At 46.9% G+C, this 27447-nt stretch overlaps 1 protein-coding gene across 1 annotated transcript in view; it reads right to left on the reverse strand.

Annotated features, from left to right (window-relative positions):
- The window catches only part of NCOR2 (nuclear receptor corepressor 2), a 185122-nt gene that overhangs the window by 15767 nt on the left and 141908 nt on the right, over positions 1-27447 (reverse strand). Inside the window, exons 28-40 of the mRNA XM_081339110.1 lie at positions 27047-27197; positions 18043-18192; positions 17161-17247; positions 16393-16673; positions 12530-12890; positions 10585-10812; positions 9460-9705; positions 8256-8405; positions 7133-7267; positions 6384-6540; positions 3482-4053; positions 715-822; positions 478-626 (exon numbers count right to left, since the gene is read on the reverse strand). Of these exons, the coding sequence (XP_081195236.1) occupies positions 478-626; positions 715-822; positions 3482-4053; positions 6384-6540; positions 7133-7267; positions 8256-8405; positions 9460-9705; positions 10585-10812; positions 12530-12890; positions 16393-16673; positions 17161-17247; positions 18043-18192; positions 27047-27197 (2775 nt within the window). The remainder of the gene's footprint in view (positions 1-477; positions 627-714; positions 823-3481; positions 4054-6383; positions 6541-7132; positions 7268-8255; positions 8406-9459; positions 9706-10584; positions 10813-12529; positions 12891-16392; positions 16674-17160; positions 17248-18042; positions 18193-27046; positions 27198-27447) is intronic.

Consider the following 27447-nt stretch of genomic DNA (forward strand, 5'->3'; position numbering starts at 1 on the left):
ACCCTACAAGGGACATGGTGGCTCAGTGGGTTAGGACGCTGAGCTTGTCGATCAGAAGGTCGGCAGTTTGGCGGGTCGAATCCCGAGTGCCGCGTAACAGACTGAGCGCCTGTTACTCGTCCCAGCTTCTGCCAACCTAGCAGTTCGAAAGCACGTAAAAATGCAAGTAGAAAAATAGGGACCACTATGGTGGGAAGGTAACAGCGTTCCGTGCGCCTTTGGCGTCTAGTCATGCCGGCCACAGGACCACGGAGACGTCCTCGGACAAGCGCTGGCTCTTCGGCTTTGAAACGAAGATGAGCACCGGCCCCTAGAGTTGGAAACGACTAGAAAGCATGTGCGGGGGAACCTTTACCTTTACAGGTTGTCCCTATCTTGCAACCCTTCATTTACCAACTGGAGTTACACCGCCACTGGAGAAAGTGACTTACAACCAGGCTTTGCAATTCACGACCGTCCCAGCATCTCCCCACTTACGTTGATGTGCTGGGCCAAGGTGACAACGCGTTGATGTCCTTTGGCATTTGGGGGTCCCTGTAACGGCTGACCCGGGGACTGGCGACCCTCACTGATCTGGTGGAGCTGTTGCATGTGAGAGATCTCCGTTCCACAAGGTTTGAGGGAACCTAGGCGAGAAGAGTGGAATGAAGGTGGAATGAAACCGCTGTAACCAAGTGGGCAAGGGTCCCTGTTATGGATGGAGGAGACCCTGACCTTTCTCCTTATCTTGAGTCAGCTTCATCCCTTTCTCGTGGAGGACAGAGGGGGAGTTCACAGGGCTTATGGTTTCAATGCCGTCAGGACTGTAGTTCCCACGGAAAACTGAGGAACACAAAAGAGATTCTTAAACGTTGGTGGGAGCCTTTCCTTCTCAGCAGTGTTACAGCTGGTAGGGCAGGGGTAGGGAATGATGGCCCCTTGATGAATTGTGGACTTCAACTCCCAGAATTCCTGAGTCAGCATGGCTGGTTCGTGAATTCTGGGTATTGAAGTCCACAAGTCACAAAGGGGGCCATTGTTCCCCCATGCTGGCTCAGGAATTCTGGGAGCTGAAGTCCACAAGTCACAAAGGGGGGCATTGTTCCCCCATGCTGGCTCAGGAATTCTGGGAGCTGAAGTCCACAAGTCACAAAGGGGGGCATTGTTCCCCCATGCTGGCTCAGGAATTCTGGGAGCTGAAGTCTACAAGTCACAAAGGGGGCCATTGTTCCCCCATGCTGGCTCAGGAATTCTGGGAGTTGAAGTCCACAAGTCACAAAGGGGGCCATTGTTCCCCCATGCTGGCTCAGGAATTCTGGGAGTTGAAGTCCACAAGTCACAAAGGGGGCCATTGTTCCCCCATGCTGGCTCAGGAATTCTGGGAGTTGAAGTCCACAAGTCACAAAGGGGGCCATTGTTCCCCCATGCTGGCTCAGGAATTCTGGGAGTTGAAGTCCACAAGTCACAAAGGGGGCCATTGTTCCCCCATGCTGGCTCAGGAATTCTGGGAGTTGAAGTCCACAAGTCATAACAGAGCCAAGGTTCCCTGCCCCTGTGCTAGGGGAATCGAAAGGATGAAAGATACCCTCAAAGGCCACTTTTGACACCTGGCATTGTGCGATCTCATTGCTTGGATCCCTACATTAGAGGAGAAGACTTGAGAACATTGTAGAGGTCCTTCACATCCAACCTCCATCCTGGCTGGCCTGATCCATGGGCCCTGGATTGTGTGTGTGGGGGGGAACACTGTTGAGAAGTGGGCTTCCACTGTGCTCTTTTGGGATATAATGAGGTGTCAAATGATGCAGTCACCCATCTTAAGTTGTCCAAAATAAAGGTACAACAATATAATTAGAACAGCTTTTCTTTTGGACAAGAAACTCATTGGCCGAGCCACGTTGATGACACCTGCATGTCGCTGAGTTTGGAGACTTTTCCAAGGGTTACTTCCATTCAAGCTAAAACAAAACCCATGTTCTAGTTCTAGAACAACCTTCCCCAGCCTGGTTTGCAATCTTGAGTGCTGTAGTCTCAACCAATCCGGGAAACCAGAGATTGGGAAACAAACCGAGGGACAATTTAGTAAGCTGATTCTCTCTCTCTCCCCAACATCATCTGGGTCAACAGCAGATACACTCCCCATGTTGCAATCTGTCTACAGGTAGTCCTCGGCTTACAATCATTTGCTCAGCGACCGCTCAAAGTTACAACGCCACTGAAAAAAAATTGACTTATGACAGTTGTTCACACGACTGTTGCAGCATCCCCATGGTCAGGGGTAGGCAACCTTGGCTCTTTGATGACTCGTGGACTTCAACTCCCAGAATTCCTGAGCCAGCCATGCTGAGGGGAAAGGGAGAGGTTCCCAAGCTGAGCCATGCCGGCTCAGGAATTCTGGGAGTTGAAGTCCACGAGTCATAAAAGAGCCGAGCTTGCCTACCCTTGGTTTAGGCCTAGGCTGCTTTATGACTCGTGGACTTCAACTCCCAGAATTCCTGAGCCAGCCATGCTGAGGGGAAAGGGAGAGGTTTCCAAGCTGAGCCATGCTGGCTCAGGAATTCTGGGAGTTGAAGTCCACGAGTCACAAAAGAGCCAAGGTTGCCTACCCCTGCCTGTGGTCATGTGATCAAGATTCAGTGCTTGGCATCCGGCATGTATTCATGACAATTGCAGCATCCCGGGGTCACGTGATCACCTTTGGCCACCTTCCCAAATGGCTTCGGACAAAGCAGAGCCAGTGGGGAAATCCAGATTCACTTAACGTCCGTGTGGCTCACTTAACAACTGTAGCAAAGGTGATCATAAAACTGAGCACCACTCGCTTCACAATTGCCTTGCTTAGCAGTGGAAATCCTGCTCCCAATTGCTGTCGTTAAGTCGAGGACTACCTGTATCTCGGCCGACTTTAGCACATTTACACAATTCATGGACAAAGCAGAACATAAATTATTCTGGAGGCAAGCACAGTGCTGAAATTCATGACCTCGCTCATTCCGGTATTTCGTACATTTTGCAGGGGGCCACGGAGGCAGGTAGACGGGTGTCGAAACAGTGAAAGTGACAGTCACAACCATGCAACAGAAGCCCCCTTGTCTGGCTAAGTGGAGGGGCTTTGACGATCCTCTCAAAGTGTTGACACCCGTCTCTTTTGAGAGACCCACCCATTTCCAAATCTCGCCCGCCCTGCCCCCCACACGACACGCTCAGGAGGAAATGAAATGCTGAGAGAGAAAAATAAAATAAAATAAAAGAGGTAGGCTGAAAAATGGAAAACAGAAAAAAAAGAGGAAGAAGCATAAGCATAGGAGGGGTGCAAAACGGGGGCCTTTTATGCAGACAACGCTGGGAATGTAAACGGGCCGTCACCACAAATGTGAACATTAAAACGTTTTTTAAAAAAAATATGATTGCGAAAAAGGGGAAGGGTCTTTGGTCTCCAGGTGCGGGTTGAAAGGCCACCCGACGCCGAGAACCACCCCAACACCCCACTCCAATGTCTTACCATCGCCATTGGTGCCGTTATTTAATGAACTTCTGTCGGGCATCCCCTTATCGCAAGAAATTTGGCGCGTGATAATGACATCAATGAAGCTGGCCGCTGTCATGGTGGTCTTACCGAGTACTCGCAGCTCCTGCTCCTGCACTGAAAAGGGTTTACTCTTTTCTCTACTCGGCGGCTCGGGGGCCGAAACGGCGTGCAGTGACGGGTCCAGGGGTGTGTGATGCGAAGGCTGGATTTTCCCCTGTCCTCTGCTAAACGGGTGGACCGCCCCTGGCCCAGCGGAGGACAAAGTCTTGGGCTCCGTAGCTTTTACGGGCGAAGGTGTCTGTTCTAGGCCGGGCCCCGCGGGCAATTTTGAGGTGAACAGGTGGTTGGCCTCGGGCTGAGACCGTTCGCTTTTGACGTCCTGGGTCCTGGAGGACGAGGCCTCCTTCTGCACGTGGGCCAATTCCACTACGGAGGCGTAGCCGTCCACGCCGCTTATGGAGCTGCGCAATGCTGATGCCGGACAGAAGCCGGAGGAGCAGGCCGGGGACGTGGTGGCAGTGGATGAAGAGGAAGAAGAGGAGGATCTGTGAAGCAGAAAGACCAAGTTGAGAGATCTCCTGGGGGAGAAGAAGGGAATACCCACCCCCCCTCAATCCTTTGCAAGGGATGTCAAGCAGAATGTAGTTATGGGGTTATTCAAGTCCTGGATTTGTGCCAGGACACACTGAGAAACTGTAGGCACTCCAACACTGGAGATTGTTAAGAAGAGAGTAGACATCCATTTGTCTGGAATGGTAGGGCAGGGGTAGGCAACTTTGGCTCTTTTACGACTCGTGGACTTCAACTCCCAGAATTCCTCAGCCAGCATGGGGAAACTATGGCCCCTTCACGTCTTGGGGACTTCAACTCCCAGAATTCCTCAGCCAGCATGGGGGAACTATGGCCCCTTCATGTCTTGGGGACTTCAACTCCCAGAATTCCTCAGCCAGCATGGGGGAACTATGGCCCCTTCATGACTTACGGACTTCAACTCCCAGAATTCCTGAGCCAGCATGGCTCAGCTTGGAAACCTCTCCCTTTTCCCTCAGTGTGGCTGGCTCAGGAATTCTGGGAGTTGAAGTCCACGAGTCATCAAAGAGCCAAGGTTGCCTACCCCTGGTGCAGGGTTTCCTGCTTGAACAGGGGGTTGGAATAGGTTGCCACCAAACTTCCAAGTACAAGATGAAAACTGAACTACAGACAAGCTGTACTTTCTCCACTTGCACAGATGGAGAATCTGGGGCCAGGCAGGGTTTTGTTTTGTTTTTTGGCTGGATTATAATTTGGCTTCTGCGACTGAAAAACATCTAGGGGAGAATGAGCAAAAATGGGTTTAATTTCCAACAGTTTTCCCTCCCTATACTATAACATCCAGAATTTGCTTATTAAGCGCCCTAGGAGTTTGCCTATAAGCCACGTTTCCATCCAAGGGTCTGAATCTTTGCAGGAAAAGAAAGCTATAAAAGAACCATCGGTCAATTGCAAATGGCAGCTTGACCCGGAACAGCTGACAACCTACAATGATCACCTTGAACCTCATCAAACAACTTCTGCCTATCCCAGGTCCTTGGGAAGGAGTGACTAGGTCAGCAGTAGGCAACCTTGGCTCTTTTATGACTCATGAACTTCAACTCCCAGAATTCCTGAGTCAGCATAGCTGACTCAGGAATTCTGGGAGTTGAAGTCCATGAGACATAAAAGAGCCGAGGTTGCCTACCCCTGACCTAGACCATCTCAGACAGGTGAATGTCCAGTCTCTTCTTAAAAATCTCCAGTGATGGAGAGCCCACAATTTCTGGTGGCGAGCTGTTCCACTGGTTGATTGTCCTCACCGTCAGGAAGTTTCTCCTCAATTCCAGGTTGCTTCTCTCCTTGATCAGTTTCCAACCATTGTTTCTCGTCTTTCCTTCTGGTGCTCTGGAGAACAACCTCACCCCCGTCTGCCTTGTGGCAGCCCCTCAAATACTGGGAACACTGCTATCGTGTCTCCCCTATTTCTTTTCTGTAGATTAGCCAAATTAGCTGACTCAGGGATTCTGGGAGTTGAAGTCCATGAGTCATAAAAGAGCCGAGGTTGCCTACCCCTGGACTAGGTGGATAAAATTGCCAAATCCAGTCTGAACGTGTGGCTGAATGTAGATGACCGGGCTGAGCCCAAACGTGCCATCTGGTTTGAGTCCCTGCACACTCGCAAGAGATCTAAGTCCCGCCCACCTTGAATTCCGCTGACTGTTCTCTACCACCAATTTGCTTTGATCCTTAGTAGCTCAGATTCTTGTAGAGAGCCTAAGCTTGCAATCATTACACAGATAGTCCTCAACCTCCCATCGTTCATTTAGTGACTGTTCAGAGTTACGACAGCACTGAAAAAAGTGACTTATGACCGTTTTTCACACTTACAACCGTTGCAGCCTCCCGATGGTCACATGATCAAAACTCAAGACGCTTGGCAACTGACTCATATTTATCATGGTTGCTGTGTCCTGGGGTGACGTGATCTGCTTTTGTGACCTTCTGATAAGCAAAGCCAATGGGGAAGCCAGATTCACTTAACAACCGCGTTACTAACTTAACAGCAGTGTTTCACAACTGTGGCCAAAAAGGTCGTAAAATGGGCCAAAGCTCACTTAACAAATATCTCACTTAGCAACAGAAATTTTTGGAGTCAACTGTGGTCGTATGTCGAAGACTACCTGTATACATTTGAACTGCCTGGACTTCCCAGTCTCTCGCGCTTGATGCTGATGGTGTGACAAAACCAAGAAATGATAATAAACAGACAAGCCACCAACCCAGAATCTGCGCCTTGCATGTTCCATTTCGTACCACGTATGTTGAGAATAACGCACTTCCGCCTTTCTGGAATTTGACCTACCGCAAAACGGAGGGAGTGAGACCTTCTGGGGAGATGATCTTCATGTTGGTGTTATGCAACACACTGGGCCGCTGCTGGATGTGCTCCTGTGCGCGAGGGGAAACTGGGGAGTGCTTGTGAGAGTGCGCGGATGTACGGCCGCTGCTGTGCTCGGTGCCTGTCGTAAAAAGAGGGAACAGAGGCAAAAATGAGACGGGGCTCTGCATCTTCCCGTCTGTTCTGTACCAGCCTGCTACCGGCCCTGCAGAAAAGGCAGGGACAACCCCTTTTACAAGAAGGCAAGAGGCTGGAACTAAGCCTGCCAAATTTATTAACATAAAACAGAGCAAAACAAGACACGAACCATGAAACAGGAGCTATTCAAGCGGTTGCCTTCAGCAAACCAGCCCTCCCACGCATTCCCCTTTTATACAGTTCAGGGCGTGGCTTCTCTCTGCCTCCTTCCGAGGTGCCCCATTGCCTTCCTCTGTTTACTCCTGATTGACTGCCTCCTGCGTCGGGCGTCCTTGAACAGGGCCAGCTGTGGGTCATCTTCATCCACGCTGTCAGGCTCACACGGCTGGGTCTGCGTCGTGACCAGGTGGGAGGGGCCTGGCTGAGGGCTCTCATCAGCAAGCTCTCCAACCCCCTCAGCAAGCTCTTCAACACCCCCCTCCTCCTCTGAGTCGTCCGACCCAACTGCCGAACCCACAGGCTGACCCTGAATCACAGCACCGTCCAAGGCGGTGAACCTCTGCTCACGAACTCACCAGGCCTCCAGATGGGCGCGTGCTCCACCGTGGCTGTGCTGGTCACAACCGATTTCTTGCGTTCCTTTTCACGGTCCCGTTCTTGCTCCCGTTCAGAAACCGGGGGTCCCGTCTTGGGTAAATGTGCTGGGGTACCTGTGAAGCACAGGCTTGTTTTTTTTCCCCACTGTGGATAAGGTGCTCTAGAGCTGCTTTCCTATTTCATCCACCATCAATGTCCAGCACAAAACAGCGTTCGACTGAAAAATTTCGGTTAAAGCCCAGAATTGTAGGGTCCTTGGTGCCCTCCCAGCTTAAAGAGCACTAAGGACCCTAAAGTCCTTTTCCTTATCCTCCTCCTTCCTCTCCACAAACCCCACTCCCTTCATGCACTGATGATGTTCCTTAGTTGGGTCATGAAACGTCTACAGCAAAAACCACCACGCTCAGAGAGCACTAAGGACTCCGCCGTTCAACCCTGAGCAACAAATATTCTCTTCTATTAAAACCTAGAATGGAGAATGCTGGCAGGGAACTGGAAAACCTGAAGTCTTCAGATCTAAATGAAATTCTGGTAGTCCCACCTTCCATCATCCTTCATCTGCTTTGCCTTGTTCTTTTTTTTTTAGTAGCCTATTTCTTCTTTGCGTTCTTTCTTCTTTCCTCCCTAAACTCTGTTTTCAAAATATTGCCACATACGTTGTTCCTAACACTCTCAATCCAGGATTAAGGGGTTCTGGAACATGGGCAGTCAGACTCAATCATCCTTAACTCTGGGCTAACCTAAAGCCATGGCTTGTGGGGTTGTTGTTTTTCATTTGGGTGATACCAAGAAGCCACAAGGTGGTTCTGAACCTCTCGGGATGATAAAACCGGTTCCAGAAGCCCACAAATCCATACTTCTCAGTTGATATGGACCTTCTTCTTTTCTTCTCCAAGAAACCACTACCTACTTCCTTCAGCTGATCTAGAACACAGCCCCCTTCCCTCCAGCTTGTATTCTCTTGTTCTCATTTACTTCCACTCTCCCTCTCTGGAACCTTTTACCTATACACAAGGTGGATCTCCTTGCCAGGCAGTACCTAAAGAAGGATATTTGGAAGCATCTCACATACTTCAGGTTCTTGGTTACCTCCTGACTAACCTGGAGACAGGGGTGAGCTACTGTGTCGGCTGCTAAAAGGCTGGGCAGCGCTGTGCATGTAGGTGATCCGGTCCATGGAGGCTGCAGAGGTGCCCGGGGTGGGGGGCACAAGCACAGGGAGGTGTGGTACTTGAGACAGGTCAATTATCCCTGCTGGGAAAAGAAGTTGGTTAGGAACAGAAGGGGGAGCCCAACTGGGCAGTGTCCTCCTTAAGGCCATGGGGCTTAAATTTGTCAGGCTGGTCTGCTTTTGCTTCCATCGTGTGTGTGTGTGTGTGTGTGTGTGTGTGTGTGTGTGTGTGTGTGTGTGTTCTTCTCTTTAAGAGTCAACTCATGCCAGGGGACTCACATCAAGAAGAATGTTGTGGCCAAACAAACCAACAGCTTTGCTGAGAATGAACAACTGGCAAAGAAGGACAGAATGGGACCACCTGCCCTGGGCAACTTGCCGCAGACCAATTCAACAAATACAAAACTTAAAACTAATTTTGACAGAACAGTGGCCAATAATATTAAAATAAAATATTAAAATAACCCAGAAATACAAGAGTTACATTAATTTTGACAAAAGCATGGTCACCAATAATAAAAGTAACTGAATGATTAATACAGCACTGAGTTGGCTGCGGCGAATTGTCCTAGACCCAAAAAAGGTGTTGCTTTTAAAGATGGCTTCAGACTGTAGGACAAGGAACCATCAAGCCAACATTGTCCTCTACAGCAGCATTCCCCAAACTTCCTGGCTTTGTGGACCAGCGGGAGGGGGGAAGGGGAGAGGGGATGGCTTCACATAAGCAGCGAGTGTGTGTGCATGCAACTCCATTTGCATGAGCAGCAGGGATGCACGCACACCGCTTTGATCTGCCACCAGGTGCACAAATGGATCTGCCAGGTGCACGTTCGCTCGCCACTCATTCAAGTGGAGCTGCATGTGACACTTGCCCACCACTTCCGTGGCCTGGTTCTGAATGGGCCACAGCACAGGGGTTGAGGACCCCTGCTCTACAGCCAGTAGAGACCCCGCTTGATGTCTGTTCCCATAACAGCACAACCTGGAGCAAACACAATTGATAGAAGTCGTTCTTCTAGATCATCGTGTCTTGTCTCAGACCCAGCATGATCCCACCATCTCGTGGATGTTTGTGCAAACGAGTCTCAGCATGGCTTCCCCTCCCACCATCTGGGCACCCCACGGATTCCAGACCTGCTGCATAGTTGAGAGCCATGGAAGGCTCTCGTGGAGACAAGCCACGAAGGAGATCGACTCTCTGAGCCATAGTAGTAGCAGTGGCGGCGTTGTGGTGCATCTGCTGGGAGGTGATGTAGTCGTTGATGATGGTCTGTCTGTTCTCCATGGCGGCAGTGTCCGGGTAACCACGGATGAGGTAAGGCGGGTAGAGATGGGGGTAGGTAGGACCAGGTGCAAGGTGCCTCGGCAAGTAATAGGCAGCTGTTGAATCAAGCAGAGATGAAGAAGAGAAGGTCCACTTCTACATATTCCAGATCTAGTTTTAGAACATTTATGTTAGGCATATGGTGATAGCCTACATAGTTGGGTTGAAAATATATAAACCATGAGGTTGTGACTTTAAGATGTTAATTGGCCAATGGGTGTGTAAGTGTTCTCATGGCCATAAGAGGGAGCTAGGAACGTAGCTTCTTTCTCTCTGAATTCTCTGCTCTCTCTACTATTGCTGTTTTGCTGTACTGTTGGTTTACTACTGTGATAAAGCTGAATTGTGTTTTTGACCTCTGGACCAATAAGAAGACTTTGTATTTGGAATACTCCTTGGACTGTTGCTATTGTGTATGATCTGGACTGTTTTCTTTTTGACCGTGCATTTTTGTTTTTACGCCACCTCAAAGTAAAATACTTTTTGTTTTCACAACTCAGTGTACTCTTGTGGTTACTGTGTGACTCTTACTGCTCTCAGTACCCTTCCTTGTCTGTGCAACTTCTTGCTAGCACAAGGAGACCTCTGCACAACAATTCCTAACAATTTACACCCAACCTCGCAAGATGTCAACTCCTTTCTTCTACATCTTTCCATAAAGCTCCACTTAAGGTCTTCCAAATCTTTTTCCCACTCTTTCCCAGAGCCAATGTCTAGATCTAAGTGCAACTATACCATGTTGGAGAACTCGCTGTCCAGATCGCTGCTCAACTCTTCATGCAACCCCAAGAACTGCTACACTTTTTATCTAATTCAAGTCCCATACAAAGATCTGTATTCTTAAAAAAAAAAACATTCCAATCTGCACCGGGACTATAAGCGACACAATGCCCGACAGATGATGGTTGATGGACTTGTCATCCTCCTCCTCCTACCTGCTTCCAAGGGAATCCCTCGGGGAATGGCCGCAGGGTCAAAGGTCAGTGGAATGTGGCCTCTGTATAGATCCATGCCGCTTGTTCCGCGGAGCAGATGCTCATATGGAGACATCGGGTGATGGTGGTCTGGAAGTGGGGTATGAGGAGATTTGGAGCTGGCGATATCTCTGGAGGTGGTGGTGACCTTCCTTTCTTGAGAGACAGGTTTTCCAGCAGTGATGCTCCCTGTTGAAGGAGAGGAGAGCACCAAAAGAAGAGAATATTTTGTAGGTTAGGGTTGAATTGTGAGGTCCTTAGTGTTCTCAGAGCTTGATAGCACTGGTGGTGTTCCCTAGTTGGGTCATGAAACGTCGGCAAGAAAACAGCCAAGCTTAGAAAGCACCAAGGACCCCTCAGTCATTCTCTCTGCTCCTCCTCCTCTCCTCAAAGCCCATTCCCTTCTAGCACTGATATTGTTCCCTAGTTGGGTCATGAAACGTCTGCAAGAAAACAAGCAAGCTCAGAGAAAACAAGCAAGCTCAGATTAAGTAGATACGAGGGCAATTTGGAAATAAACCTCTGTTTGGTTATCAATGACACAACTTGTCACAAAGTCTTACAAGGTTTGAAATTTCTTAGTACTAGTTGCTTGGCGCCAAATCTGGGCTACTCTGTGTGTGTGTGTGTGTGTGTGTGTGTGTGTGTGTGTGAGAGAGAGAGAGAGAGAGAGAGAGAGAGAGAGAGAGAGAGAGAGAGAGAAAGAAAGAGAGAGAGAGAGAGAGAGAGAGAGAGAGAGAGAGAGAGAGAGAGAGAGAGAGAGAGAGAGAGAGAGAGATCAAAAACATCCCAACGGAACTACTTGTTCTTGGGTGCGTCTAGCAATGTGCGGACGAGTATTATTGTGAACCAACACCACACTGGAAGTCAGCAGGCCCCGACGCTTGTTATGGACGGCTCATCTTGAGTTTTTGTAAGGTTTCACAGTAGACTTCTGAACTGAGGATCAAACCACATTCCATGAACTTCACTAGCAGTTACTCCTTTGGCATCTTCACATTTGGCGGGATTTTCTACGGCGTCACTTCCGGTATGGTGTTGGTTCACGATAATGCTTGCCTGCACACCGCTAGACTCACCCAAGAACTTTTGAAGCAGTTCCTTTGGGATGTTTTTAATCACACACACACACCCTACAGTCCAGATTTGGCGCCGAGCGACAACTAAGGAATTTCAAACCTTGTAAAACGTTACAAGTGCCTCAATCTGAAGGGCGGTAATAACAATAGCAATAATAATAGCAATAACAACAACTATAATAAATAAATAATAATAATAATAATAATAATAATAATAATAATAATAATAATAATAAGAATAATAATAAGAATAATAATAAGAATAAGAAAGAAGAATAAGAAAGAAGAAAGAAGAAGAAGAAGAAGAAGAAGAAGAAGAAGAAGAAGAAGAAGAAGAAGAAGAAGAAGAAGAAGAAGAAGAAGAAGAAGAAGAAGAAGAAGAAGAAGAAGAAGAAGAAGAAGAAGAAGAAGAAGAAGAAGAAGTTGTCCAACCCCCTGCTCAGGCAGGAAACCCTATACCATTTCAGGCAAAAGTAATGTAATGTTGTAGTTTTCTAGTGTGTATAATAAAAGTTCTGTGTCCGCGAGTGTCTGTCATTGATAACCAAACGGAGGTTTGTTTCTGAATTGCCCTCATATTGGCTTCCTTGAAGAAACCCCCCCCAACTGAGATTAGAAAGAAGCCCAGTATTCCTGAGAATTGTCACGCTATGCTTGAAACGTGACCAAGAATGGTGGTTGCAGAACATCAAAGCCTTAGATGTCTTTCTGTAGAAAGCTGTGCTGAAATACCTTGAGTTCCAGAACCAAGTGGACCATCTCAAAAAGGCTCAAGAGAAGAAGCATGAAGCTCCCACATGTCCCCAAGAACAAGCAAGATGGCTGACCTTCAAGTTGCCTGGGTGCTGCCTCTCTCGTGGAGACAGGGGACCCTCGGTGCAAGTGACCTCCATAAGCTGCCCCATGGGCTGTCTGGTGGTCCTCGTAAGCAAGGGGGCTGTGGCGAGGCTTTCCCGGCTCAGGAATAATCATGGGGGCTCCCCTTGTGATGGAGCCGCCAGAGTTCGTCACTGGGCTGGGCCTGCTTTTCAAATTGTCCTCATAAGCTCTTTCCAGCGTCCTTGGGTCCTGCATGGCCTCCATTGGGAGCATGGGATGGAAATTCCTACCCGGGCTGCCAATAATAGACCGGACGTCGTGCTTTTTGGTATTTGTGGATGTGTTTGTGTCATATTTCAGCGGAGTACCCTGGAAGCGAGAGACGAAAAGAAGGATCAATAAGCTGGCAGTTGAAGGACAGGACCACACTAGGTCAAGATGCCACAATTCATGGATTGGTTTATTTTAATTCACACTCTGCACTGGATGGGTTGGAACACCCTCAAACAAGAACTTCTTTTGGACGTGATAGTCCAGGAGTTTTCACCTTCTGAGAGGTTCTCCCCACCAAGGAAAACTCATATTTTGGCACATCTTCTGGGTTAAAGCCCAACCAAGAAAGCTCAGCTTTGCTTTGGTCTAGGATTTAAATCAACAGCCTTGGTTTGGAATGAAAGGATAGGACAGACCTTCAAAGAGGTCTTCAAACCGAAGCTGTGTGCTTGGTTGTGAGACCCCATCCACTGACAAAGCCCAGTTCTTATCTGTTCTGCTCCCACAACAAACTAAACCCAACTCAAGCTTCTAAGCCAGGGTTTGCACAAACCATGGGTTGCAGCCTAGCAGTGGAAGGTAGACAGACCCAACTGGTTGAAGGTTAGGCATTAAAAATGCAACCCATATTTACCTTATTAGTTAGAGAGAAATGCAAAATGAAGGAAGACGCTGTGCTCCAGCGTACATTTTCTTCAGAGAAAACCCAGGTAAGCTTTGAAGAAAGCTGAAGAAATTTCCAAGTGGGGGGAAAAAACAGCTTTTTCTTTAAAGATAATTCAGTTTAGACCTTGGAGGTCTTCTAGTTCAACCCCCTGCTCAGGTAGGAAACCCTATACCAGGGGTAGGCAACCTCGGCTCTTTTATGACTCATGGACTTCAACTCCCAGAATTCCTGAGCCAGCATAGCTGGGAGTTCAAGTCCATGAGTCATAAAAGAGCCGAGGTTGCCTACCCCTGCCCTATACCATTTCAGGCAAATGGCTGTCCAGTCTCTTCTTAAAAACCTCCAGTGTTGGAGCATTCACCGCTTCTGGAGGCAGGTTGTTCCACTGGTTAATTGTTCTAACTGTCAGGAAGTTTCTCCTTAGTTCTAGGTTGCTTCTCTCCTTGACTAGTTTCCATCCGTTGCTTCTTGTCCTGCTTTCAGGTGCGTTGGAGAATAGCTTGGCTCCCTCTTCTGTGGGGCAGCCCCTGAGATATTGGAAGGCTGCTATCCTGTCCCCCCTCGTCCTTCTTTTCATTAAACTAGACATTCCCAATTCCAGCAACCGTTCCTTGTATGTTTTAGCCACCAGTCCCCTGATCATATTTGTACTCAACATCTTTTTTTTTATATTCTGGTGACCAAAACTGGATGCAGTATTCCAAGTGCGGCCTTACCAAGGCACTGTAAAGTTTCACCAGCTAGACCAGGCTAAATACTTATGGAAACGTAGAACAAGCCTCTTCTGACAGTTCTACAACTCTGTGAAGGTCATCAAAGGAGTAGAACAGAATAACAAAGCTGGAAGGGACCATCTTGTTCTGCCTTCAGGTGTTTTGGAGACTAGAATGACCTCCTCTTTCCTCGTGACAACCCCTCAAATGTTGGAATGCCGCTGTCATGCCTCTGTGGGAGCCTGAATCTGCTGAGGAAAATGAGCTGGAACGGGACCCTATGGAGGCCGAGGGGGAGGTGTCTGTGGCTTCAGAGGAACGTGGGGAAGAGCAGGCCGAGGCAGGCCAGGGCCCTTCAGGATTGGGACAGGAGGAACAGGAGAGGCAGAGCTCAGGCAATGAGCAAGGGCCACCCTCCTGATCCTAGAGCACGGAGAGTGGAGAGAAGGAGGGAACAACTCAGGCAGGCTCAACTACTCGGGAGGAGAGCGGCCCGCCCTTCCCCACAAGGCACACCTGGAGACTTGAGACTTAAGGAGACGCTGTGGGGAAGGGGCATTTGTCAGGAACAAATGTGGATTCCTTGGAGTTTTGTGCACTGTTGCTGATCTCTCGTTCTGTGTTGTGATTTCTGCTTGGAAACGCGGAAACTCTGACCATTGGACTGACAAGAGACGACTTGCTTGGATTTTCAAAGACCTCGAATTGAATTTTGGCTTCTCTTCTGAAACCGCTCAGGCAAGCTTGTATTTCTACAGACTTGTTAAGATTTTGGATGTACCGTTTCATTCCTTGTTATCTCCGTGGCCTTGAGTAAATTACTCTTCTAATCTAACTGTATGTGAAACTACCTGCAGCCAGAGGCGGCTGAAGGTATGTGCGCGGGCTGAAGGTATGTGCGTCTTCCTTTGTTTTGAGGCTTGTCAGAAACGTGGGAGCATTTGGGGAAAATTTGGAGCAATTAAAGGGCAGTTTGAATTGCCAGCTGACTGCATTGCCTCTCTGCTGTGCCCTGGGTCATCACAGCTGCTACCATGTCACCCCTAGTCCTTCTCTTCGTTAGACTAGACATAGCCAATTCCAGCAACTGTTCTTCATGTGCTTTAGCCTCCAGTCTCCTAATCATCTCTGCTCGTATGGACGTTTTCTTATTATCTAATACAAAATCCAAAAGCAAAAGACACACAAACTGCTGCATGAATCCAGCCATCTGTTACCCCAAAGCCTGGGAATCACCCCGATCCTGTTGCTATGGAAACAATCTCTTCCCCCCCCCCACAACCATTTTACCAGCCAACAAGAGTGGATGTGGTCCAAGCATTGTTTTGGGAATCTGGAACTAGGAGAACATTTTCTTGCAAACAGACCCAGAGCTTCAAGGCCGAAGCAGCCCAGCAGAGGCCTGTATTCAAATCCATCGAAGGCGATAGATCACATTTGGCAGTTTTGGAACAGGCCAGTGCCCTGTTTGGTATAACACCAAGCTATAATTCAGCCCCGTGCAAACTAACAGTGGCAGGTCTCCAAGGAGAGGTTAGAAACCATCTGCTTACTCTACTTGAATGCAGTTCGTGGTTAAATCTCCCGTGGGTCAAGTTGGGGGTTAACTGAAACGAAGGAGTGAGCCCCCTCCATTGTGCTGGGCAAATGGGGTCCTAGGTCACCAAGAAATGGCCAACTCATTTTTTTTTAATTAAAAGAAAGGAGAACACTTATCGACATGTTTTGGATAGGTTTAAAGCAGCCCGACACCCAACAATACGGCCCCTCTTTTTATCCATGCAATTCTTTTATTTCAGATACGAGCCATCCTCAACTTACGACTACAATCGGGACCAGAATTTACATTGCTAAGCAAGGTGGATGTTGAATTTTACAAGCTTCCCCTCCCCCCCTGTTTTTAAGCAAATTACTGCAGCTGTTAAGTGAATCACGCAGTCATTAAGCAAATCCGTCCTTCCCCATTGACTTGCTGGTCGGAAGACGACGGGGAAAGTTGCAAATGGGGATCATGTGATCCCGAGATGCTTGCCCAGCACTCAAAATTTTGATTATGTGACCATGATGATATTGCAACGGTTGTAAGTTGGGGACCAGTTGTAAGCCACTCCCCCCCCCCGATGCTGCTGTAACTTTGAAAACAAATGGTTGTTAAGTTGAGGATTACCTTTCTATGAGTGTAATAAAATTTTGATTTATTTCAAGCCACGTGAAATACCTGGGTAATTGACCCTTCCTTAATGGGCCGGGCCATCAGAGAGAGATCGGGCGTGCGACGAAGATCCTCCTTCGGGATTTCATGAATTGACCGCCCGGCTTCCTTCACCGTGGTGACCAGCCCTTCGTGAACCGCTTTCAGCTTCAACGGAGTGAGGGACTCATGGCTCCTGACCTTGTAGGCTTCTGGTAAGTCCCTCGGTGGCGTGTTCTCCCTCTTGAGTTGCTTGGCTTCCCTTCGGGGATAGTCCTCTGGAGATTCCACATAGGATCTAGGAATTCCTAAAGGAAAAACACACCAAGAGGACCTGTCAAGTCATCTTCTCCTTTCCTCTAGGATCAGGAGCCTCCAAACGTGGCAAACTTTTAAGATTTGGGGACTTGCAACTCCCAGAAATCCCCAGCCAGCATGAAATATGTTACCTTAGACCAGGGATGTCCAACCTTGGCAATTTCAGGATTTGTGGACTTCAACTCCCAGAGTTCCCCAGCCAGAACTACAGAGTTCACCGTCTCCTGATGATTGGCCCAAAGCAGCCAGCCTGCTTTCATGCCTAAAGTGGGACTAGAACTTATGCTGGCTGGGAAACTCTGGGAGTTGAAGTCCACAAGTCTTAAAGTTGCCCTGTTTGGAGTCCCCTGTTCTAGATAAGCAAAATGAGACATCTTTCCACCTTGTTTCTTCCTTGACTTAGCAGAATCAACCAGCTTTAAGCTTGGGTGGACAACGGATACCAAGAAAGTTCTCCCACCTTCCTTGCATGATTACCTTGGGTGATTGAGCCCCGCATGTGATGTGTTTCCTTTAAGTTAAGCGGACTGTGTCTCTCGGGAGGAATGGTTCGGCCCATTAAACCTAAAATGACACACACCCCCAACCAAGAAAATAAAATTAAAACAATGATATCTCCAAGCATGTAAATCTTTCTTTCATCAAGATGGAAGTATTTCAGGTTTTGAATACCCTAAAAATCAGACCGTAGAAAAACAGATTAAAAGAATCTGTTTTGTTTGCTGCAACCAGACCTCCAAAATCTGCCATCCCAAAAAATTATGCCTATTTTGAAACTTCTTTAAAAAATTCCCCACAGTGGCTCTGGTTAAGACGGAATGACCAAAGACAGGCACAGAGTGTTTCAACTACAAAGAAAAATTCCTAGGGAAATTTCTACATTTTTCCCCGTTTCTACCCAATAGAGGCAATACTCTAAGAAATAATTAAAATATATTATTTTTTTATCAATACCGCTAGTCCTTGTCTTACAACCTGTTCATTTAGTGACCACTGAACAGCACTGAACAGCAGTGAAAAACATGACTTATTGCCGCTTTTCACGTTTACAACTATTGCAGCATCCTGTGGTCATGGGATCAAAATCCGGGCGTTTGGCAACTGGCATGTTATTTATGACAGCTGCACATCCAGGGGTCGTGTGATCATGATTTGCAACCTCCCCAGCTGGCTTCTGATAATCGAAGTCCATGGGGAAGTCACATCTGCTTAACAACTGCATGGTTCGTTCACTTAACAACTGTAGCAAAAAAGTAGTTAATATAGGGCTCAGCTTGCTCAACAATAGTCTTGCTTAGCAGTGAAAATTTGGCATTCCGTGCATACAGGACCGCTTCTAAGGTGCCTGTCAAACCCCACCTTCTATATTAGCAGAGGAAAGTTCACGTCCAGATATCAGCCTGGAGGCCCTCCCTTCCATCATGTCGTACGTTCTTTTGGTGATGGTCAACTCCTGCATGGCTGCTGCGTTCCTGCTGCTCTCTTTAGGGGCCTGGTTAGCGACCCCACCTGGAATAGGAAAAGGGAAGAAAAATGAGGAGAGCAAAGGCACTCTGTGAAGCTCCTTGCACGGAAGGAGTCCCGCCCTGCCAAACGGGCTACACCAGGACGGTTTCTATTAAAACGGTGCAGCAAACACAAGCAGTCCCCTGACAACAACCCACACGATGTGCCTTGACTCCGGAACCTGGCCACCCTGATTCCGAAGCTGGGCTGGCTCCCGAATCTGCTACAGACTCAGTCCCTCAAGACGCCACCAGATGACTCTCCGATTTGCAACTTGTGTAAGTAGAATAACAAGAGTTGGAAGGGACCTTATAGGTGGTCTAGTCCAGGGGTAGGCAACCTCAGCTCTTTTATGACTCGTGGACTTCAACTCCCAGAATTCCTGAGCCAACTTGGCTGGCTCAGGAATACTGGGAGTTGAAGTCCACGAGTCATAAAAGAGCCGAGGTTGCCTACCCCTGGTCTAGTCCAACCCCTCCTGCCCAGGCAGGAGACCCTACACCATTTCTGAGAGATGGCAGTCCAGTCTTTTCTCGAAAGCCTCCAGTGATGAAGCTCCCACAACATCTGAAGGCAACTTCTGTTCCATCGGCTAATAGTTCTCACTGTCTGAAAATTTCTCCTTATTTCCAGGTTGAATCTCTCCTTGATCAGTTTCCATCCATTGTTCCTTGTCTGGCCTTCAGTTGCTTTGGAAAATAAGTTGACCCCCTCCTCTCTGTAAGACCCCCTCAAATATTGGAATGCTGCTATCAGGTCTCCCCTGGTCCTTCTCTTCACTAGATTAGCCAGTCCCAGCTCCTGCAACCGTTCTTCATATGTTTTAGCCTCCAGTCCCTTAATCGTCTCTTCTCTGCACTTTTTGTAGACTCTTGACATCTTTTTTGTAGTGTGGTAACCAAAAACTGGTTGCAGTATTCTAGGGGTGGACTTACTAAGGCTTTATAAAGTGGCATTGGTACCTTACACAATCTTTTTTTTTTTTTTATTTGTATACCGCCCTTCTCCCAAGGGACTCAGGGCGGTTCACAGGGCATATATAAATAGCAGTACAAAAATTAAAAGAAAATTAAACCAATGCCCAATTAAAATACAACAATGATAGAATAATAAAAACCAATTTAAAAAACCCATATTCCCCCATCAGAATCTTGATTGAATCTTGTTCATAACTCTTAAAAATAAAGAGCTTTGCAGGGAAAATTTGTCTCTATCTTGCATGCTTGTTTGTTTGTTTGCAAGCCTCGTTTGTCTATGGAGGTTTCCAGTCATCCAGGTCCTGGTTGCCCCAAAGGTGTTTTTTCAAGAGGCAACTGGACACTGTTTTTCCTTGAAGACATCACATTTCTCATTCAAGAAGCTTCTACCAATTGTAGATCTTCTCAAAGCCACCGAGTCAGCCATCGGAAACAATAAACTGGCAGCCCAGAGGCAGAACAATTAAGGATGAAATTAAGCCCAGTGCCAAAACAACCCCTTCCAACCTCATAATTCAAAAAAGGAGAGCAGTCAGTGACTTCCCTAGGAAGAGACCCAAACTTCACAATCTTGCCAGCTGCCGAAGAAAGATTCACCGTTGCCCCAAAGGTGCTTTTTCAGGAGGCAACTGGATTTCCTTGTTTTTCTTTGAAGACGTTTTGCTTCTCATCCCAAGAAGCCTCTTCAGCTCCGACTGGACGGTGGGGAATGGAAGGATTTATACTCTTTGCAGACAGCTGGTCATTTGCATCCTTTTAGAGAGTCATTGAGGGCACTTGGAGGATTATCTGTCCTCTCAGGGTCAGCAAATGGGTGTGAAGCCTTCTTGGAACTGCAGAAAGGACTGTGTGGTAGACTGGAGATAGATGACTTCTTATCCCTCCCCCTCTGTTGAGAGAGGGCTGTTCAAGGAATATAAATCCTTCCATTCCCCCATCATCCAGACCTGAAGAAGCTTCTTGGGATGAGAAGCAAAACGTCTTCAAAGAAAAACAAGAAAGTCCTCGTGAAAAAGCAGCTTTGGGATAACTACAACCTGGATGACTGAGAATCTCCATAGATGTGCACCATTATCCTGAACACAGATGACCACAAGGCCAAGGTGAACAGTTTTCTGAAGGACACTGCTGCATATGAGACTCTGAAATAGATCCCACCAGCGGGTTTAAGGAGAAAAAAAAAGGCCACTGATTTCCTGCAACAATCAGAAATTTCTTGGATGAGAGGCCGAAATGTCCTCAAGGAAAAACAAAGGAAGTCTAGTTGCCTCTTGAAAAAGCACCTTTGGGACAAGCCTCGTTTTGTGCAGAGAACAAAAGCAGCCCTTTGTGTATTTGTGTGTGTGCTCGGCTCAGGACAGGACAGCTGGCTGTTTTTTATGATCTGTCATCCACAGGGCTCGGAGTTTGGCGACAATGCGCATTTTTACAGATCTGCTTTCTAATCTGATTAACCGTGCCGGGTATTATGCACGTGGATCAGAGTTTACGACAACTGAAGTGGCCTATGCCTCGCCCCATGTATAAAGCCAATAGGCAATAAACACTTCTGGGGGCAGCCAGCCATCTGCCTCTCCCAGCTTCGTTTCCAGCAACCAGGAAATTCCTGGAGACAGGAAAAAGAACAACCACCCTGTATTCTTCCTATTGGATCCCGTCTTCCTTTTCAAATCACCCAGCTCCGGTCTTCAAAAAAAAAACAGCCCCATGTTTTGAGACACAGGATGTGTGTGTGTGTGTGTGTGTGCACAAGTGTGCCAGAAAGTTATGGCTGCATCCTGTCATCAAGGAACATCTGCGCCAAAGTGCTTCTAGGGCGAGAAGAAGGAGAGACGGGGCCCTCTTTCCAGCCGACTCTGGTTCAATTATGGCCAAGAAAAAGGAAAATGCCTCTGTAAACATTTCCCTGCTTCTTCAAGTCATTATCCCGTTAAGAATCACCAATCTTGTGCAATTCAGCTGGGAGACGGCTGCAAAATTTCGCCTCATTAGAGACCTTTTATTGGAAAAGTATCGTCACGGCATCCAGGCACCGGCAGGGGGGCTGTTCTCCCGCCTCCCGCCAGCCCCCCAATCTTCCCCCTTCCTGCCCATCTGAACACAGAGTCGCAGATGTCCTGATTTCTAAGTCTTTCCTTTCACAGTTTCCTTTCTTAGCACTACGGCTAAGCTTCCAAAGAGAATCTTAAACCCTTATTTCGTTTTTGGAAGAAAAAAAAAAGAAAAATGTGATTTTTTTTCTTCCTTAGTACCACGTGGTTACTTTGGGTGAGCAAAAAAGCCAGCCGTTCCTGGTAAAGGAAGCCTGAATCTGAATCAGAATAGAGACCTTGGAGGTCATCTAGTCCAACCCCCTGCTCAGGCAGGAAACCCTATACCATTTCACACAAATGGCTGTCCAGTCTCTTCTTAAAAAACCCCAGGGATGAAGTACCCACAGCGTCTGGAGGCAAGCTGTTCCACTGGTTAGAATGGAATGGAATGGAATGGAATGGAATGGAATGGAATGGAATGGAATGGAATGGAATAGAATAGAATAGAATAGAATAGAATAGAATAGAATAGAATAGAATAGAATAGAATAGAATAGAATAGAATAGAATAGAATAGAATAGAATAGAATAGAATAGAATAGAATAGAATATATGGGATGGAATGAAATGGAATGGAATGGAATGGAATGGAATAGAATAGAATAGAATAGAATAGAATAGAATAGAATAGAATAGAATAGAATAGAATAGAATAGAATAGAATAGAATAGAATAGAATAGAATAGAATAGAATAGAATAGAATAGAATAGAATAGAATAGAATAGAATAGAATAGAATAGAATAGAAATATAGAATGGAATGGAACGGAACAGAAGGGACCTGGAAGGTCTTCTAGTCGAGCCCTCCACTTAAGCAGGAGAATCTATACCATCCAAGACAGGTGACTCTCCAGTCTCTTCTTAAAAATCTCCAGTGATGGAGGGCCCAGGATTTCAGGAATCCAGCTGTTCCACTGGTTGATTGTCCTCCCTGTCAGGAAGTTTCTCCTTAATTCCAGGTTGCTTCTCTCTTTGATCAGTTTCCAACCATGGTTTATTCTCCTGCCTTCTGGTAGTTTGGAAAATAAATTGACCCCCTCCACTTTATGGTAGCCCCTCAAATACTGGAACGCTGCTATAATATCCCCCCCTGGTCCTTCTTTTCTCTAAACTAGCCAAACCGAAATCCTGCAACCGTTCATCATATTTTTGTCTCCAGGCTTTTGATCATCTTAGTTTCTCTTCTTTGCACTTACTTTTTCCAAAATCGCAACCTCTTTTTGGTAACGTGGTGACCAAAACTGGATGCAGTATTCCGGGTGTGGTCTTACTAAGGCTTTATAAAGTGGTACTAATACATCATGTGATTTTGATTTTATGCCTCTGTTGATAATAACCAAGCATGGTATTTGCTTTTTTGGCTGCTGCTGCACACTGAGGGCTCATAGTCAAGTGATCGTCCACTAGGACTCCAAGGTCCCTCTCACAGTTACTGTTTTTGAGCTAGGTTTTGCCTAATCTGTACTTATACCTTTGGTTTTTCCTGCCTAAATGTAAAACTTTGCTTTTCTCCACATTCAATATCATTTTGTTGGATTGGGCCCATTCCAACAAACAATGAGGACAATTAACCAGTGGAACAGCTTGCCTCCAGAAATCGTGGGCTGGAGATCACTGGAGATTTTTAAGAAGAGACTGGAGAGTCACCTGTCTTGGATGGTATAGATTCTCCTGCTTAAGTGGAGGGCTCGACTAGAAGACCTTCCAGGTCCCTTCTGTTCCGTTCCGTTCCGTTCCATTCCATTCCATTCCATTCTATATTTCTATTCTATTCCATTCCATTCCATATATTCTATGGCCAAGATCTTTTTGGGTCCTGAGCTTGTCTTCTGGGGTGTTGGCTACTCCTGCCAGTCTGGTGTCATCTGCAAATTTGATGAGTTCCCCTTCAATTCCCTCATCTAAGTCATTGATGAAGATATTGAAGAGTCCTGGACCTAAGGCGGAACCTTGTGGTACCCACTGCTTACTTCCCTCCATGTGGATGTAATGCCGTTGAGGACTCCTCATTGAGTACAAATCCATCTGGTGGTGATGCTATCTATCCCACATTTTTCTAGCTTACCAAGAAGTAGGTTGTGGTCTACTTTGTTGAATGCCCAAACATAGGTTGAGAAACATAGTCTTGGCAACTTTAAGATATGTGGCCTTCAACTCCCACAGTTCCCTAGCCAGCCATGGAAAGAGTGAGAAACTCAGGACAACGACCCCTCGATTCATTCAGTGACTGTTCAAAGTTACAACGGCATTGAAAACAAGGATCATTTTTTCACACTTATAATTATTGCGTCATCCCTACAGTCATATGACAAAAAGACGCTTGGCAACTGACTCGAATTTATGGCCGCTGATGTGTTCTGAGGTCATGTGACCCCCTGTGCAACCTTCTGACAAGCAAAGTCAATGGGGAAGCCAGATTCACTTAACAACCGTCTTCCTAACTTAACAACTACAGTGATTCGCTTAACAACTGTGGCAAGAAAGGGGCAAAACTCACTTAACAAATGTCTCACTTAACACTGGAAATTTTGGAATGAATTCTGATCATAAGAGGGAGTAGAAGCAGGGGTTTCTTGTTGTTGTTATACCCTATAACAGGGGTAGGCAACCTTGGCTCTTTTATGACTCGTGGACTTCAACTCCCAGAATTCCTGAGCCAGCATGGTTCAGCTTGGAAACCTCTCCCTTTCTCCTCAGCATGGCTGGCTCAGGAATTCTGGGAGTTGACGTCCACGAGTCATGAAAGAGCCAAGGTTGCCTACCCCTGCCCTATAACAACAATGTACTGTCACATTCTAATCATCCAGTGTTGTTCAACCTTGGCAACTTTTAAGACATGTTGATGTCAACTTCCAGAAATCAGAATTCTGGGAGTTGTAGTCCATGAAGTTGCCAAGGTTGAGAAACACTGCCCTAAGGTTCCTTCAGTTTGTCTGGGTCATTTTTTCCAATTTCCCCCCACATATGGGCTGACTCTGCCAAGAGTCTCCTGAATATCTCTTGGCTGAACCTTCTCGATCAACACTTGAACTCTGGGACAAGAATTAAGCAGAAGCATAAGAGGAGGAAAAGCTGTCTGTCTCGTCTGATCCCTGAGGACTTGACTCAGAGAGAGAAAACAGCAGCTTCTGTTGTGTCTAAGGCGAGCTTGGAGATCTGACTGAAAAACCTGAGATAACCCATGCTCTGTTCAATCTCCATGAAGAAATGTCTACGGAGGTTCACAGTCATCCAAGTCCTAAAAAAAGGACTTATGGGGACTCCCATGGAGAAAGCTGCTCTCAAAAACTCAACTACTGTTAATTCAGCACACAGGTTCCCACCAGTTCAGAAAGCAGGGGGTGATGGTCTCCTCAGCATCCCATCTCTTACTCAACATATATCCTTTGAGTAATACTGACTTAATTCATGTATCTCCAAGCTTTCCTTCAGGAACTCAAGGTGGCATTATGTGTCTTGCAATAAAGATCTTGAGAAGCAGGTTAAGCTGAGAAGAAGGACATAGGCACGGCCAAAGTCCACCAGCAAACTTCCACAGCTGACAAAGAACTCCAATCTGGTACCCAGTCCAAGCTTTCCACCATTAAACCATCCCAGCTCTCTTGACTGTTTAGAACAGGGGTCTTCAAACGTGGCCCTTTTTTGACTTGTGGACTTCAACTCCCAGAATTCCTCAGCCAGGCACATTGGTTGAAGAATTCTGGGAATTGTAGTCCACAAGTCATAAAAGAGCCAAGTCTGAAGACCCCTGGTTTAGAAGAACCCAACAGATGGCCCTCAGAACTGAGTAATGCCAGCGAGAACCATTCTTCAACATCTCTTTTGGGGAACACAAGCTGTTGGCCGAATGCTTGGTTTCAAAGTTCAGACTCAATAAACACAACTCAGCTACCGTATTTCCCTGAAAATAAGCCCTAGCGTGATTTTTCAGGATGCTCCTAATATAAGCCCCACCCCCAAAACAAGTCCCAATTAAGATCGTCAGCCAAATGGATGCATTTAGGAAATCCGTTGCAACACACGATGGACGTATTGAATCATAAAATAATAATGTTAATGCATAATTAAATATACATAAATAGTATTATTGACATAGTTTATTTGAACAAATGTAGATTGTTGTACGTGAAAATATAAGTCCTAATGTGTGTCTTTTGGAGCAAAAATTAATATAAGACCTGGGGAAATACGGTAGCATACCACACCAACATCTTTCTTATCTTGAAGAGAACTTAGGAGATGCAATTAAAAGAAAACCCCAAAGACGTAACTTCACGGTCAGAAGCCTCTTCCACAATCTTCTCATCTAGCTCAGCTTACATCTAAAAGCTATCCTTTTGTCTCAAAAACAGCCGTTATGGGACGGACTTCCCAATGGCCGTACGGTGAAGATAAAGATGCAACGGATGGAAAAATGCTAATTTGGAGGGAGAGCGTCCTTGCAGAGGGACGCTCAACCCACAGGACTCATGATTTGCAAGAGCATGAAGGAGCATCTTGGGGCATCGCAGATTGAGATCTAGCATTTGCTCACCCCCCTCGGCTTTCTGCCGAATGACGCAGTCTGAGCTAACAGAAGTACACAAAACGAACTCTGCAAACTCTGCAGCTAATCCTGATGTGCCCCAGGGGCAGAAAGGACGCGCATGTTGACCTTAAACTCTGATTATCCTAGCCTGTAAACCAGCTTTCCTTTGTAGACTAGCAGTGACATACAGTTCACAGCGGAAGGCCACAGGTCTGGAGGGAAAATATTAACTCTGTGGGTCAAGCCTCCTACTAAGCTGAAGACCAGGGGAATATCTTAAGTCCCTTTGCAAGATCAGTCCAGATTGAAAAAGCCTGGATTAAACCACGTTCCGTTTTCAAAAAGTGTTAAGAACCATGGCTTGGTGTTGACTTGTTTACTTTCTGATAGAAGAAAGCATTTGTTGCTCAGGGTTGAACTGTGGAGTTCAGCAACCTCTGAGCTTGGTTGCTGGCTCGCAACCAATTACGATTTACAATCGTTTGCTTGGTGACCATTCAAATTTACAACAGCACTGAAAAATGTGACTTATGACCGTTTTTCACACTTAAGACCGTTGCAGCATCCCTGTGGTCAGGTGATCAAAATTTAGATGTTCGGCAAGAGACTCCTATTTATGACTTTTGCTGTGTCCCGGGGTCACGTGATCCCCTTTTGCGCCCTTTGGACAAACAATGCCAATGGGGAAGCCAGATTCACTTAACAACCGTGTTACTAAAGTAACAATTGCCACGATTCACTTAACCACTGTGGCTACAAAGGTCATAACATGGGGCAAAATCCACTGCACCACTGTCTCGCTTAGCAAAATAAATTTTTGGGGCTTGTACGTCGAGGACTACCTGGTTCCCAACTAGGGAACATGATTTGTCTTGTATCGTTGAGGTTACCTAGTGGTTATGAAACCACTAAGCTCAGAGAGCAGCAAGGACTCCACAAACCATATCCTAATGCGTTCGAACTAGACCGACGCAAAATTAACCCACGGTGAATGTAAACCTAGATGCAAATGCTCCTGACTTCAACCTTTTGGGTGTGCTAGAAGAGAGGGATGAGTTGCTTGGAGCTCAGAAACTTATCTCAAGCAAGCCCAACTAAGCAATGGCTGCCTCAAACATCTGAAGGAGTTCCCCATCACACCTGGAACCTTGCACTGCCTTTCATCCGAGACGTGGACCCACCAAATACTCCCCGGGGAGGTTTCCCTACCCACGGGGCACCAAGCAGCGGGACTCCCATCTAAGTAAGCTTCAACTCACCATCATAAGTCAGGATATGTCCTTTCTTCCCCTCGTAAATGACGTGTCCCTTGGGCAAAGCCTCCTCTCTTCCTTTCTCCACTCTGCTGGGGCTGTCTTCTCCAATTACCTTGGTAATGGTTCCTTTGTACAGCACTTCAGCTGGGGTGCCCTTGGAAAGAGAGCAAGAGCGTTACTGAACCGCGTCACGAGCAATTAAGGCAGAGAAGAAACACAGCAGAATTGCACACGGGGCGTTAACGCAGGCCCAGGCAGACCAGCACCATATTCCCAAGAAAACAGACCAAACCAAGGAGAGCAATCTTGAGCAAAGTATCAGCTGGGAACTCTGCTCCCCGTCACACGCAACAGGCAGAAGAACCACCAGGATGGTGAGATCAGTTTTGGGGTGGACATTATGT

The sequence above is a fragment of the Vipera berus genome, assembly GCF_964194415.1.
Source record: "Vipera berus genome assembly, chromosome: 14".
Classification (NCBI taxonomy): Eukaryota; Metazoa; Chordata; class Lepidosauria; order Squamata; family Viperidae; genus Vipera; species Vipera berus.